The sequence below is a fragment of the Micropterus dolomieu genome, linkage group LG01 (genome assembly GCF_021292245.1).
Source record: "Micropterus dolomieu isolate WLL.071019.BEF.003 ecotype Adirondacks linkage group LG01, ASM2129224v1, whole genome shotgun sequence".
NCBI lineage: Eukaryota > Metazoa > Chordata > Actinopteri > Centrarchiformes > Centrarchidae > Micropterus > Micropterus dolomieu.
In genome coordinates, this window is record NC_060150.1 from 18,475,416 (window position 1) to 18,486,493 (window position 11,078).

Genomic DNA, 11,078 nt, shown 5'->3' on the forward strand with positions numbered 1-11,078 from the left:
GGGACCTCACACGGTCGTGCTCGGGCCCTAATAATCCGAGCAAATTCAATAGGGACCTCACACGGTCGTGCTCGGGCCCTAAAAAAAAAAAAAAATAATCCGAGCAAATTCAATAGGGACTTCGCACGGTCGTGCTCGGGCCCTAATAATCCGAGCAAATTCAATAGGGACCTCACATGGTCGTGCTCGGGCCCTAAAAATATAATCCGAGCAAATTCAATACGGACCTCACAAGGTCGTGCTCGGGCCCTAATAATCCGAGCAAATTCAATAGGGACCTCGCACGGTCGTGCTCGGGCCCTAAAAATAATCCGAGCAAATTCAATAGGGACCTCACACGGTCGTGTTCGGGCCCTAATAATCCGAGCAAATTCAATAGGGACCTCGCACGTTCGTGCTCGGGCACTAATTATACTATTATATATTCTGTTAACATGTAATGTGATTTTTCTCCAACTTGTTTTTGTGCATTTTTCATTTAAGGTCAATGTAAATGACTGAAAACATTAATAATACACACTTTAGGGATAATGAGAGAGATAAGTGAAAGCCCCATAGCAACACTTTCAATTGTCTTTTTCGGCTTGACTGTACATGATACAGAAATGAAGTTAGGTTGCTATAAATAAGACATGCTCAGTAATTCCACCGATAGATTGACTAAATAGGGTTAATACTGGATTAATGAGACATCACTTTGAACTTTTATCAGGCCAAACAACAAAAAAGACGTGGTTTCTTACCTGCAGGTGTGGCTGTCTCAGGAGGCGGTAGAGCTCTTTGGCCTCTTCAGAATAGCCCGGCAATGATCTGATGTCGATTAGCAACTACACAGACAAGAAATCACCAGTTTAAAAAATACTTCTGCAAGATGAACGCGAGCAAATGATTATTAAAAACACATCTGAGCGTAACCTGAAGTGTTAGTCCTGAAGAGTAGTCCAGAGCTGGTGCTGGGGAATCCCTCAGGTACCTTTGAAGACACTCATAAACCTGAAAACAGTGTTGACAAATGACTAAAACTTTAATGACAAAAGCACTTCCGGTATTTTTCAGTGAGAGAAGAATTTTGGAAGTACAAATCTATGTGAGGCTATATTATCAAACTTTGATGTTATTTTGTGTTCCAGTTTCCCTCTTTTGTGAGCCCAGATGTCTTGAAAAGATTTCCTACATTTAGAGAGATAGTTGTGTGCACATCCCATCCTATATTTAGTCCATAGCAGATTCAGTGAAGGAAAGTGCCCTCACACTGGATTTTAGCTCTCCTAAACCCACACCTAAACTTATTTTTCAGTCAAATAAAGTTTTTTGGGAGAAAATCTTCCATGAACTCTCACATTTCCCACAATCTTCCATTACAGCTGTGGTGAAAACATGTTTCTTTTCATTGCAAGGTTTAGTTAGTAAGTATGAATGTTGAACAATAAAATGAACATCTTACAGAAGTTCAATTCTTCTTGTTAACCAAACTCCAAAGGCATCCAGTGACACAAGGAAACACAAACAAGTTTGCATATGAACGTTACAAAAAAAAAAAAAATACATAGAACAATAGATATAAATGATAGAATAATCACTAAAACTAAATAATAGACTGGGCGGAATTGGAAGATTTTTAAAAAAAGGTCTGGAAGGACGGCATGACCAGGACACATGAAGGAGTAAGACAGGGTACTTTGGATTGGATTCCCCTCAGGATTGATTTAAGCTAATTTTGTTTTGGAAATGTGAGTACGATGAACTACATGGACCTGTACAAGTGAGTGGTGCGCCATATAGAAGAGGAGTGCCTTGCTAAGCATTAAACTCTATGTCCTGTTCCTGTGCATTTTGGTGGTAAAAAATACAGTATACGGTAAACAGAAAGAGAACTTAATCACAAGGGACTTTGGTGCAGAGTTAATGTTAAAATGATTACTTATGTTACTATTTTGCATGTACCCACATTAAAGAATAAAATACATTTTGTTTATGAGGGTTTTCAGACCTTGAGCAGCGACTGCAGCCAGGAGGCGTTCAGCAGACTGTGGAGGATCTCTGCTCCATCGATGTCATGATTTACTGACTGCCTCACCTCCTCAATCACATCTGTAAGGATCTGACGCAGGCCTGAAACACACAAACACACAGCAATGGATTACTAAGAGTGTAAACAGGAAGTAGTATATTAAAGTAATGAAACAACAAATTAAGTCAGTTTCCCCTACTGACCGTGTTCTCCTAGCTCACAGTGGGGGTTTAACACCTCAGCCTCCACCGCCTGCCTCATGGTTACTGGACCCCCGACCTTTGACCCCAACCACACACTGACTGCTTTCAGGGACTGGAAAAAAACCTTTTAGTGCAAACAAATATTTAGAAAATAACAAAATCCTTAAACCTCAGCTGATACATTTTTAATAGACATTATATTTCAAATACAATGTATGAGATCAATTGAAAACAATGTATATAAACAAGATTAATTACTTAGCTGACAGACGCCCCACACAAGTCATCAAGTTGCACTGTATAACAATGACCTTTTCTGTTTCAGCTGGCTGAAATCATCATCAATCTACATTATCATATATTCTATACCCCCTGAATTAATGTAGTAATATATTGCGGAATTTCTTTGTTACATCTTTGTTGCTTTGCTGAGGTGTTTCTAACCGTTTTCTTCTCTTTTCTATATCTTGAAATCACTACATCATGGCTGTTGGTTTTCCACTCATACTCACTCCTTAAGAACTCATTCACCCTCTTTTTGTTGTCTGCTTTGTCAATCATGGGTAATTAATTGCTAATTATGTAGAGCTGCATAAAGACCTGATGTCCATAATATCCAGTATCATGTTTGTGATGTGGCTTTCGCGGTCCTTGTTGTCCTGTGCTCTTGTTATTGACATAAAAAGATTTTCTAATTAAATCAAACATTTTTACCTCTTAGGGGGCACCAGGGAAAAAATTGGACATTGGATGGTGGACACCAACATCACCTATGGCCCACATTAGGTAAATACCCCAGGCTATCTGTGTTACATTAAATGAAACCTTATTCAACAATATATAAATATGCATCTTGTTAGGACAACATAAAATAAGATAAAAGTCCTACATTTGTAAACAGGGAACCTCTACAAGACTAGTTAAAACAAGATCTGCAATTAATCAAATTATGAAAATCAACTGAGAATTTGGGGCCCCTTCTGTGGCATCAGTTGCCCACTTTGCCTGGTTGGTAATCCAGCCGTGAGCATGCAGTGGGATCAGGTAGGGAGGTGCAGTCACAACTCCATGAATGGTTAGTGTGAAAGGGGTCAGGGGTTAATGGCACACTTCACGGCAGCTCGTAAGACAAACGGTGAATACAGAGATGTCCAGACCGTAATCTCTGACTGGTGACCTATCAGGAGTAAGCAAACACCAACTCAACAAAAACATCTGCTATTTTTAGGAAATAATTCTGCTGTGATGGTATTTTAACCTACATCAGGTCAAACTGATATTAAGGACACTGTGGCAGACCAAAATGGAGAATAAACAGGTTCATTAACTAAGGCAGGTTTTACTGCCTCTATGCTGGATCAAGCAAAAAAATAAATAAATAATTTTGTAAAAATGATGGGTGGTGATGGCACATAGATAAGAAGCTTGCCTTTGGTGCAAGAGACCTGGGTTCAATTCCCACTGTGAGACATCCATCAATGTGTCCCTGAGCAAGACACTTAACCCGTAGTTGCTCCAGAGGCGTGCGACCTCTGACATGTTTAGCAATTGTAAGTCGCTTTGGATAAAAGCATCAGCTAAATGAATAAATGTAAAAAAATGAAACAAGAAAAGCTCCTCAAGAGGTTTCTGCAGTTAAAGTAGAGGAAGAGGATGTTCCCTGTGGCCTTCCTCCAAGCCCTTCCCTCTTTAAAAAAACTGAATGCATCTTACCTCTGAGTCCTTAGAGATGCCACAAGCCTTTATCTTACACCTCCTGTAGGTTTTAGCACAAACACGGGTGCAGGAAAATGTAGATATGATGGGAATATTCCCCGGTGACTTGACGGAGCACTACACTTTCATAGAGCAATGCGGAACGAGAGAGAGAGAGCGAGAGCGAGAGGGCTGTAATCTCTCACGATCCCACTTAATCCCGGGCAATTGAGCCGCCTGCCTCTGGCCACCGGAAGCCAGTTCCTCCCTCACCGGCTGGCTGGTTGCAGCTGCCAAATCTTCTTAACTCTTTCAGCTTTTAGCAGCTCGCAGGAGGAGCTGTTGGAAGACGAGGCAACTGACAAAGACAAATAAGGAGCAAATTTAGGTGTCACTTCAAAAGACAAGAGACAGGTTTAAAGATCACTTTCTTCAGCATTTTGTACTCCGTTTCAAAATTCAGTTCAGGGATGGTTGGGGGATGTGTAATTTTATTGGTAGGAAAATAAAATAGAGAGCAGGAGTTATAAAGATTTAAAAAACCTTTAGTCAGTATTCTAAAGATCCGCCTCAACAGCTGGTGTTAATGGAAAGTCTTTTTTAAAGGATCCTTTCCAAAGGAACACAATCTGTCAGGAATGGGGTAATCGCCTGATTTGTAATCTAATTCCCCAGGAAAGTCAACAAAATCTCCGCTCCCTCCATCTGAAGTCCTAAGACGCCTTATTGTACCCAAAACACTGAGATTATCTCTGCACTTGATTTAAAACATGGTTTTGTTGGCTAATTCTCTCTCTAACCCTCAAGAAAGTGCAACGCTGAGAAGATTTTTTTAGTTTAACACCTGCCACATCTGACATGTGAAGAGCTCTTCGTGACCTCCAAAAACTACCAATTAAAAGTGAACAACTGGAGCCACACACTGACAAATGTACAGGTTTGCTTATATAACTGCATGTCAGTTGTAACTACATATAAAGTGAATATTTTCTGATAAATTCTCACCTGGAGGACATTTCTTTACCTGATTTACATGTGTACTCATTTTAAATGCCACTACCTCTCGCGGCTGTTAAATATGGAGCCCCAAAACTGACAAAATGTAGTAAAATATTTTTAGACATGTCAAAAAAATAACTGAATACATCAACAATATTGGTAGTAAATCAATGCAAATCAAATCAAACATGCTGATTAGTGTTTGGATTTTTGGACTAGTATAAAGCTTGAGCTTTTTTTTTTTACACTGTATTTTTATTTATTGACAAATTCAGTTACATTTTAGACTTGACTGATAACCTTTTACTGCATATTTGTGTCAGGCTCCATATTTAACAATCACCAGCAATAATGTCATCTAAAGTGGGAAAACATGCAATCAAGTATAGAACTTTCCTCCCAATATGAAAGCAATAACATAACTCTTACTTGAACCTCAAAGAAATGAAAATACGTTTCTTTTTGTGCTTCGTCTACAATCAATTACAGCAGAAGTTGAACAGACCAACAATTCAAAACCCAAAGATATTCAGTTTACAATCATTTAAAACAGAGAAAAGCAACAAATCCTCACATTTGAGATAGGGCTGGGCGATATGGCCAAAAATGTTATCACGATAAAAAGTTTCATATCAATTCAATACCAATAAATATTAGGATAAATGTCAAATCATTATTTACAGATTTTTGCTCCCGAGGGAAAGTTGAATAAACCATTTGCTAATCATGGTTTTAAACTACTTTTTACGGTCAGAACATGCCAAACACTTGCCAAACAGTGGATCCCTTATCATATATATAACATATCTGATTTAGAACATTCAAAACTATAAAATCTTTTTACAACAAATATGCACAAGTAAAATTAATTAAAATATTTTTCTCTTTTCCTCAACAAAATAAATATGTAAATAGAAAAATTAAGTGCTAATTTGTTTGCTATTCAAATTAATTAAATCAAACATTTACTGACACCAGACAATTATAGGGCCATATATGGCCAGCCCTAATTTGAGAAGCTGAAGCCAAATAAATTTGGCATTTTAAGAAAAATTGTATTAAAGTTAATTTCAGAGCAGTTTAGTTAGCAACGTCCATCAAATGAGTTTATTGCCGTTTGTTATCATTTAAAAGGTACAATACATTTGACATCATGTAAAAGACACACAGGTCGGAGTCATGTAAACCATCTGAAACACAACATTTCAACTGGTAATCACCAAAATTCCATTGACAAAACAGTTAATTATGCATAAAATGCAACAGTATGACTTGTGTGGGGCGTTTTCATGATAAAACGATGTTGAGGTACAGCAAGTTAACTAAACAGGTGTCACATTATCTTCAGTTTATCTTTATAACCATTCAGTTTGGATTTAAAATAGCACTTCATGTCACTTGTGGTACAACTATTACAATGAATGTCCCGTTCTGCCTTAGTAGTTAGGTTTGCAAGTCAGCTGTGTTGTTGACATAATAAAATATTTGTCTTTCATTTTAAGTAGATTGAGTTAAGAGCTTACTGACATGAGAAAATAATAGCTGAAACACCATCACATCTACACAACATACAGGAAGCCTTGTCTTGTCAGTGACATAAAGATGTGTTTTAAAAAAAAAAAAAAACACGCACACAACTGAAGTCTCTGGTTGACAAAATAATGTTACACCAGGGGAATGTTTTGTCTAAGCGTCCACAGCGTTTTGGGAATAAACTCCCCACCCCAGTTACAAAGACAATACTGTTTTAGTGCTTTTAAATGTCAGGCACATCCCGTCCCAGGATAACCAGGGATGGAAAGCATTATCACAATCATCAATCAAGTCACACAAGTCCAATTCAAAATGGTGATACACTGGGATGTTTACTACATAATATCTGTTGAGATACATTTTACAGTTTAAAGAATAATTTAAATTACATTTGTTTTCAAATTTATTTGTGAAAGTGTGTGACCTCAAACTTCAACCTTATATCACAGCCAAAGTTAACGACAGCAGCTTTAAATTTCAGATCTACATACTAACCATTTTCTGTTGCTAGATTTTTAAAATCCTGCAGGGAAAAACAGCAGCTTCATCTAAATTTAGTCACTTGAAAAAGAGGCCTCTGATCCGCTGGCTTTTCTATTGTTAAACCACCTGAGAAAACAAAAGCCATGATATTAAAAAAGGCTCGATCATCCTCTGAGTCCCCTCTTAAGCCCTTTTATAAACTGCCATGTGTGACGCAAATCTGACAATGCTGTAAATGGTTTAAAAAAGAACAGTTAGCATTAACAGATGGCGCAGAGAATCAGCTTTGAGCATCCCATCTATAAAAACAGTGTTTGCATTAAGCCGACTGCATCACTCATCACCTGCAGCAGGAAAAATCCAACATTTTACCTTGTGCATACTGTGTTTTACAGATTAACAGATTTTAAGACCTTCAAATAGTGTTTAGTTTCATGAAAAATGTGCTGACTTCTCTCCTAGTCTGCAATGACTGATTTCCCCCCAACAATACAATTAATACAAACAAATTCTTCGATGCGGCTTTTGACTTCTTTGTCAAGTCCAAAACTGTTAAAGAGGCTGATTTTAAGCCCATACCTTTTCAGATTTTGCCAGCACCAAGTCAATACTCATAATACTGAAAACTGGGCTCAGAAACAAGTAGCTGTCCGATTGTCTAGGAAAAACATATATATTTCACTGCACTTAGCTTTTGCTCTGTGTTCAAAAGGGGACATTTTCTCAGCCTGGTTTTGCATGTATTCAATAGATTCACGTCTGTTAAGTGTTGAGCTGCAGAAACAAGTCATGATGAAAGTGTCACGGTTCGTCACACTGGATTTTAATCTTCTATCAGCAACATTACTTCTTAAAGGTGAAGTAGCTCGTTGGCTGCTAAAGATGCTGGCAGAATCAACTAATTGAGCCACGTACTAGCTTTAACTGTATTCTGCTCCCAGCTGGTGTAACAGAAAAATATTATAATCATTTAGAGTTTACCAAATTCACTCTATACAGGATTTGTTTTGTATAAATACAGCATCAGATCTAGCGCCTGTGGTTCCCATAGGAAAGAATCAGGGAAGCGGCTGTGAGCTGCTCTTTATTGGAGGTGGGAATCTTAACCAGACGTGCACTTGCCAAACCAACCAGTTCATCCTTGAGGTTTTTTCTCTTGTAAACCTGGAAAATATTGGTTTGAAAACACTTCTGATAAAGTCTGAATCTCACCTCTGTGTCGTTTGTTGAAGTTGTGTTTCAGGGTTAAAGAAACCATTTGAAAACTGAGCTAGCTGTAAACACACTACTGAGAAAGACACCAAATAAAAAGTAAGTCAGTTTATAAAGTGGCATGCTTTTGGGAGATTATTTCCACGTTATGTCAGTTTCTTCATGAAGTGAATAAAAAGAAGTGAAACGATCTGAAACACTTAAGGCTGAAAAGGAACATGTTTTTTCTGTGATGGATCGTCTTGCGAAAAATTTATTCTTCTGAAGGAAGAAAAATGAGGTCTAGTATCTCACAGTACTAGATACTAGTCAGATACAGGTCACTTAAGAACTGGCGTTCTTAAGTGACCTGTGACCAGGGAAACCAGAGAATGTGCCACTCCCATTGGCACAAAAAAATCCAGGTAACAATGTCACCTACATCAGTCATTCGGTCTTTCTGCTGTTTTACACTGGACAGTATGAAGCGGCTCATATCTGGCAGTAGAACATTGACAATATTCATATTCACATGTGTACCTTCATGATCTGTGGATAAGCGGCCGGTAGAGGTCACTAAAAGGGCTAAAGTGTGTGTGTGTGTGTGTGTGTGTGTGTGTGTGTGTGTGTGTGTGTGTGTGTGTGTGTGTGTGTGTGTGTGTGTGTGTGTGTGGGTGGGCAGCAGATGGAGCTGTGCCTGAAGCCTCTCTGATACTGGCCCTGTGATCGGCTGTGATGGTGGGTGGGACGGCAGCATGCAGATCACTGAGGAAGTAACGCCAGTTCTTAAGTGATCTTCTCATGCTGGATTTGGTAGTAACAAGCCTGGAGGTGGAGAAATAAAACACATGAAGACCAGTAAAGTAAACATGGGTTTATTTATTTTATTAATGTTCGTCCACTCATCAGGCTAAGCAGTACTGTACATTATTTACTGACAGAAAGAGACAACGCTTTTTTGTTCAAAATGTTTGATTGACAAACAAATGAAGCCCTTAAATTCCCCTTTTAGTTTTAAAACCTGTGCTTGTGTGTGGCAACGCTTTATTTTACAGTATCTGTAACTTCCTAAAAAGTTTCCTGAAACAAAATGCATTTTCGTACAAAGTGTTGACATATCCACTAGCTGATTTGCACAAATTGTGCTCTGTCGTGATGCCGCCATTACTGCAGTCAGACAAAATGCATGAGGTTTTAATGAAGGTTCATTTAAGTGAAATTAACTTCATGGAGCAGAGGCTTTGGGATTTTGTCTTTTGTAAATCCCAGAGTTGAATGTTGTTGTAGCAGAAGAAAAGAAACATCTTTCTGTTCAAACGTGTTTTTGGATTACAACTTTTTTTTTTTCACAGCATTCAGATGACTAATATAACAGTTGCTACAGGACCCCCTGGTAAATTTTCTTGAAAAAAGCTGAACATAAGTGGTTTAAAGGGAAAATCCTACATCTGCATGACATTTTCTGTGCAGGTTTTAAAGTCTGAGAGTGAGTTGATTTTTTTATTTATTTTTTAAATAGAAACACAAAATTCAGGTGGCAGGTGGCAATTCATAATCTATAGCCTAACTATAAAAGAATATAAGTCAGTGCAGCTCTCAGTCATGCTGCTGTCAGATCTGTTTCTCCTGTAGATCAACTTATTTAATATCATCTCTGCTGATTCATGATTTAGTCTTCCCTCCTCTTTTGGGCTTTGTATGGGGAAGTAATATCTTTAAATGTGACTGTGGCACCTTTTCACCATAATGATAAATTATTTAGTTTTAGTTTTTTTTTTTATAAACTCCTGGACTTTTACAACTCCTGTGTTTCAGCAGATTTTCTGCTCATGGTCAAAACTTTCTGCACATTCACAATCTCTCCCACATATCTGTGTCCAGAGAAAAGACTATTACCACTGAATACATTTAATGACAAGTCTACCTGCCCGATACTCTGCCGTTTCATTTTTGATTCGCTGATAGTAACGTTATTCCCTTCAGACCGTTTGACTGACGCAGTTTGGGACTGCATGTTGCATGTGAAAGCGAAAGTAAAGCAAATACTTTTGATCAGGCAGAAATCTCACCACAGATCCACACATCCTCAGCAACTCACAATCCCAAACAGAGCAGGCTGTGCTTCAGTTTTTAGATGTTTATGTTGCAAAACTCTACCAGCTATATTACAACTTGGCACAGCTGTCTGGACTGTTCATCTGATTACTATCACAGCGTACGCCGGTATCAATCAGCTGGGCGGAGCTGATTTGCTCCGTGAGCGTATCTTATCAGTTATACATTTGTATTTCACTGCATGAGAAAATTGTGTGGCTTGACAACATGTGAAAAATGCCATTTGTGCGAGATAGCTTTTTACCTGAAGAGAAATATTGCCAAAATTTAATCTCGTGAGATCTCGTCACACCCCTAAAACTGATGAAAGTAAATGTTTATTTACTAATAATTTATTATTCTCAATATATGTCCATGACAACCCAGAGTTGAGACCAGGAGGCAGAGTCGCAGTTTAACACACTTCTCTGCTCCTCCATTTCAGGAGGTACTTAGTGAAAATCCTATAGTGACGGTGTCTGTCCCCCGACCATCGAAATTATTTAAAAAGGTAAACAGAAGAGGAGCTGTGCATAAAAACCTCATAAAAATTAAAACCACAAGAGCAATAGTGCAAACGAATAGGAGAGTTAAATGTGGACTCTTAAACATCAGATCTCTCTCTTCTAAAGGTGTACTAGTAAATGAACTAATATCAGATTATGATATTGATTTATTTTGTCTTACTGAAACCTGGCTGGGTGATGGAGAATATGTTAGCCTAAATGAATCCACCCCTCCCAGTCATATTAATACTCACATTCCTCGAGGCACAGGCCGAGGAGGTGGAGTTGCAGCTATCTTTGACTCTAGCCTATTAATCAGCTCTAAACCTAAACCAAACTATAACTCATTTGAAAGTCTTGTTC

At 38.2% G+C, this 11,078-nt stretch overlaps 2 protein-coding genes across 2 annotated transcripts in view; both read right to left on the bottom strand.

Moving 5' to 3' along the window:
• The window catches only part of LOC123977423 (MAGUK p55 subfamily member 4-like), a 21,498-nt gene extending 18,795 nt beyond the window's left edge, over nucleotides 1–2,703 (bottom strand). The window contains exons 1-4 of the mRNA XM_046060084.1: nucleotides 2,215–2,703; nucleotides 1,991–2,112; nucleotides 916–993; nucleotides 744–827 (exon numbers count right to left, since the gene is read on the bottom strand). Coding sequence (XP_045916040.1) covers nucleotides 744–827; nucleotides 916–993; nucleotides 1,991–2,112; nucleotides 2,215–2,272 — 342 coding nt within the window. The 5' untranslated portion in view covers nucleotides 2,273–2,703. The remainder of the gene's footprint in view (nucleotides 1–743; nucleotides 828–915; nucleotides 994–1,990; nucleotides 2,113–2,214) is intronic.
• Nucleotides 2,704–5,987: 3,284 nt separating this feature from the next.
• LOC123977815 (alsin-like) overlaps nucleotides 5,988–11,078 on the bottom strand; it is a gene marked incomplete at its 5' end in the record, with an annotated part of 18,312 nt that continues 13,221 nt past the window's right edge. The window contains 1 exon segment of the mRNA XM_046060806.1: nucleotides 5,988–8,940. Coding sequence (XP_045916762.1) covers nucleotides 8,902–8,940 — 39 coding nt within the window.